Source organism: Schistosoma mansoni (genome assembly GCF_000237925.1).
Source record: "Schistosoma mansoni, WGS project CABG00000000 data, supercontig 0662, strain Puerto Rico, whole genome shotgun sequence".
Classification (NCBI taxonomy): Eukaryota; Metazoa; Platyhelminthes; class Trematoda; order Strigeidida; family Schistosomatidae; genus Schistosoma; species Schistosoma mansoni.
Genome location: NW_017386392.1, coordinates 1 through 5,088, shown reverse-complemented (window position 1 = coordinate 5,088; position 5,088 = coordinate 1). Strand labels below are relative to the sequence as shown.

Here is a 5,088-nt window from a genome sequence, read left to right as displayed (position 1 = left end):
ATGGTGAAAATGTTCCAAACATGCTAGTGTTTTCATACTAACAAAACTGACTTTATAGGACATGGTTCAAGTGTTAAGCAGTATGATATTAGGTGTAAAATTGGACCTAACTTCATATATGTTTACATAAGTTTACAAAACTCTTGATTCTAGTTCATTTGTATAATTCGTTTTTGCTAGTAAGTTTACCAAATGTTTTGCTATTTTCTCTGAGTAGTCCGCTTTTCGTACTGAGCAGATGTGAGAATTACAGAGGCATCAGTTTGCTGTCAGTGCCAGGAAAGGTTTTCAACAGAGTGTTGCTGGACCGGATGAAAGACTCAGTAGACGCCCAACTTCGAGATCAACAGGCTGGATTCTGGGAGGATCGGTCGTGCGCAGACCAAATTGCGACACATATGTATGTATAATATGTTTGAATACTTTGATTTTACAACTATTCTTAAAAATATTTTTTAAATAAATAATGGGAAGAATAATACTAGTGATGGAATCCACTCAAACCCATATGCCTTAAACTTATTGTTGAGTTTCTAATGTTAAGATTTCCGTTTCACCTTATTCAATGGAAAGCTTTTTTCTACGGTGAATTGAAAATCATGTTTTAAAATTGTTACATCCGGACGAGAATAAATGAATGGTAACCGTTAGGAATTAATTATGGACTAATATCATACGAATATTCTTATTGCAACTATATTCTATGTATCCTCATATTCCTTTCATTATAAGGTTTTGTTTGACCTATTGGTTACTGTTATGTGATTTACTATTCTCAAGTTATTCTGAATCTATTAGTCACAGATTTTCACAATCACAGCCACTTCTTGGCTTGAGCTTAAACAAATGTTATTTTCTATTTTATGGTATGATGTGGTTAGGTTGGTTTGTATATAAACTAGGTATGTTTATAATAAATGATTCGATATAATGGAGGCTGATATTTGCGTTCTGGACTGAATTGACTAAGTTAGGTGGGAAGCTAATATCTCAAGGACCGATAAGAACACAAGGCTGCTCGTAACGGTTTATGCGTCATTGGTCCAATCAATACGTTGGTGACTCTAATTAGCGATGGTATCGCGTGATACATTCACAGGGCACAAGGGTCACAAGATATAACAAAAATATTTCAAATCATTGAATTATTCTCAGTGTTTAGGATGTAATGACACCAAATTTGTAGTTCATTCCAAAAAGTGTGCCGATATTTTATAATGTACTTTACCTTTGATGAATCCTTCTATATGAATTTTATATCAGGCGTTTGGAATAAAAATAAACTAACTTGAATACTGAAAAATGTGTCTAGTGGTGTTAAGCACAATTTCAACCCATAAAAATCCTGCCTTAAAACGATAGTTAAACCATTAATTCAACTTTTACTACATGACAATATTGATTTAAATCAGTATGCTTGCAAACATGCAAGAAGTACTTTTGAAGTTGTATTTGTTTTACATAACAATACTGTGTTTAGTTTATCAAAACGTGTTACGTATGTTCAATATATTTCGATGAAGCTTAATTCCAACTTGATTGCGTTCCATGTTGTCTCCCGTATAACAAATTTTCAGTGAAAAACGCTGCAAGACCCGGATAACAAACAGGTTACTTTGTAAGCTTTGTGTTGGATAATTGAAAATTATGTCTAAAGAGGTGTTACCACCTAATAACCCTCAAACGGTTAATAAAACTGCAGTTACTGTCTTTTTTTCCTTTTATTTTCTTCTGTTCACTGCATGACTTGTACTCTACTGAAATTATGTTTGTTAAACATACTAGATGAACAAATGTATATATCTCATTTTCTTCCAATTAGTTGTGGATGGATGAGCTCTTAGCAAGCACTATGCGGTAACATCCTTTGAATAGTCATGGCTTTAATGTATCTAAATAACAAAATATCAAAATTTAACCTTGAACAGGGTAAATCACTGAACATCCTGATGGAGTCGTAGCTTCATACAGTTTATATATCCACTATAATAACTCTTGAATGCTATCTATTCTCTATGATGAAAATGGAAGTTGTGAGATGTTCATAGTAATATTTAATGTTGGGAATTTCTCATTGTATCAAATATATGGCATGCAACATATTCATTATTATAATTATAATTAATAATACTTGTCACAGAAATCTACGGTGATCCAATAACTAAGCTTGCTAGTTACTAAATTCTAGCGGAAATTCATGACCGTTGTAGTCGTTTGAGTTGGTACTGAGATAGTGAATTATAAACATTATTGAATAAGACTACTGCCATTTCACAAATTGGCTGAAATTAAACCTGAGTATTGATGCATTTTGTCTAGCTGTTCAAAATATTCTATACCTGATTTTGAAGGCTAAAATCTCGTGGTTCTAACCTTAGTTAATTATTTGATGTCCCCAGAAGAAAAGTTATGAATTAAGAAGCTGTGTCGATTCAGTGTCCAAGGATCCATTAGCTGAAATTAGTTCGTGACGAAATGATCGCTCACGAAATTAGCAGACCATCTAGCTTAACAATTCCTTAAAAATTATACTTATGTTAGGAATTTCTTATATGTTTCGTTAAATCTTTGTTATGTATGATCTTTTTAGAACCGTTTATTTTCATTAGTGAAAACTGTAAAATTGATGAAATCACTTTTTCATCATTATGATAATGAAGCCATCTGTTCTATTATACTTACCTAGTGAACCGTTTTATGAGGGTAATAAATACTGATTTCCTCATAATCTCTTCATTTAATTATAATAAGAGATATATGGTAGCTAGTAATGAAATGCAGGATGCATGTTTCGTCTTATTCAGGACTTGTCACCTGGATACAACTGCATCCCTGAGTTGATGTTCGCTCCGGGATTCGTACTCAATGCCGTTCACTTAAAACGCCATCTCATTATCCACTTCGCTACTAAGTCCAAATAGCCAGAAACCAACACCTGTCTCTAAGTATTAATTTAGGCACTGGACAGCGATATAACGGACTACAATATGAGTACTTAAGTTAATGAAAATCATTCAAACTACTTACAACAATTTATTGTACATTTTACAGGGATTCAGAGTATACTCAGTCGATGATTACCGATACTTCCGTCAAATTTTCCATGATTTAGTCAACTAATTAGTAAGCTACTACAGATAACTGGATTCTAATCATTCAAACAGATGAGTTTGCAATATCATGTGAACAGTTAATGAATGTAAATGACTCAAAGAACTTAACGTATATATATATAATCATCTCTGTTTAGTCAAGTGACGTGATTGCTGCACGTAATAACTGATTGCTCAACTCAACACTTTACATTCATGAATTCTAATTCACATAGGATAAAATTACAGTATCAACATCACTTCACTTTCATCTCTAGAGAAATCATACTGAACTACATTCTTAAACTCCCTTATTCAATTGTATAAATAAATAATGTCTAATGTTGCTGATTTGTCATATATGTGCTTATTTCAGTCATTTATCTTATATAGATATAGTTAAGTAAGTAGTCAAGAGTCATCTTTGAGATAAAATAATATAATGAAAATAATCTTTAATGAAATTACATCAATAACAACAATAGATTTGCATGATTCTCGATCCATGTCTTTAATAAGAATATCTACCAATCAGTTCGTAAAGTTCAATGATTATTAGTAGTCATAACGACATATTTATAAGATCAGTAAACATTTATGTATTCTGTAATGCTTTCGGCTTTTCGAATATAAAGATATATATATTCAGTTAATAAGACATTGGAGATTACACTTATGTTCCTATGATGTTTCATATGCTAGCATATCATCCAATTTCTGTGTTAGATATTCCATTCGTTTTTCTATACGCCTGCTAACTGATAAAATGGATTAATTAATAATAGTTATTTGATATATGAACATAGCTTACGGATTTTAGCAATATCAAGCATTTTCTTGTCTAAATCATCCTTTCTGAAATAAGTATCGATTGTTTTGCACATTTTCATACGTCCAGTTTTAAAAGATTTCTTTAGAACCTTATATATTACTTTCTTAGATGTAACATTGAATTAATGATCATATATATGTAGAAGAGATTAGTTACCATTCCATGTTCTGAGTCGACAGTCTCATCTTCATTCTCACTTTTCATTTTATTTTTATCCTTCTTTTTATTTTTTCCTTTGATTTTATCCTTTTTCCATACAACTTCATGTTTTTCGTCACCCTTTTCTTTGGCTTTATTTTCATTCCGGTTTTTCTCTTCATTTTCATCCTCATGTTCATTTTCTTTTTCATCCTTATCTTCTTCTTCATTTTTTGATTGATCTATGTCTTCATCATTCTCTTCTTCAGTATGGTTAGCTTTACTAAAAAATACAATCATACACACATATATTATTTTCAATCTTAAAGTAGTCAATGAAAATTCCTTGAATAATTCTACATTTAAAACTAATCTTCATCCAATATGTATTAATATTTGTTTTAAATACACAAGTAATTAGATAAATAAACACTAGTATTCAATAACTGAATACAAAATAAAGTTTCGATCATATACAGACTACTTAATTGCCAATGGATGAGTAAATAGTCATTATAGAATTAGTACATTATCATTTATATGATTTTGACAGTAATTTTTTTTTTTGAAAAATTCTAAAATTCTCTTCATTTATTGTTGTCAAACACAATATTGAACTGATTATAAACAAAGATGGACATTGGCTAGTAGTAGAATCCAGGACGCGCGTTTCGTCCTATTTGGGACTCGTCAGCTAGATGTACCAACATCTCAGAGTTGATATTCACTCTGTGACTCAAACCCAGTACCTTTCGCTTCAAACGCTATCGCGTTATCCACTCAGCTACTGTGTCCTGATAGCCACTTGCTTGTGCAATCGGGTGAAGTTTAAATTCACTTGGTATTGCTTGTTTGAATTTTCCCATTGACTTTTAGGACTGCAATTGATCAGTCTCTTATTGATTGATCAATTACAGTCCTAAAAATCAATGGGAAGATTCAAACAAGCAATACCAAGTGAATTGAACTAATTGTTTATTATCCACTTACTTTCTTTTCAATCAACCATACTCTGATAATGAATAC

The 5,088-nt window shown here is 31.5% G+C and overlaps 1 protein-coding gene across 1 annotated transcript; it reads right to left on the bottom strand.

Annotated features, from left to right (window-relative positions):
• Window positions 1-3,773: 3,773 nt before the first annotated feature.
• Window positions 3,774-4,128, bottom strand: Smp_205800 (unnamed protein product; the record flags this gene model as incomplete). The annotated part of the gene is made up of 3 exons (XM_018792140.1): window positions 3,774-3,850; window positions 3,904-4,027; window positions 4,081-4,128. The coding sequence occupies 3 exons, from the start codon at window positions 4,126-4,128 to the stop codon at window positions 3,774-3,776; spliced, it is 249 nt and encodes an 82-aa protein (XP_018644777.1).
• Window positions 4,129-5,088: the final 960 nt, after the last annotated feature.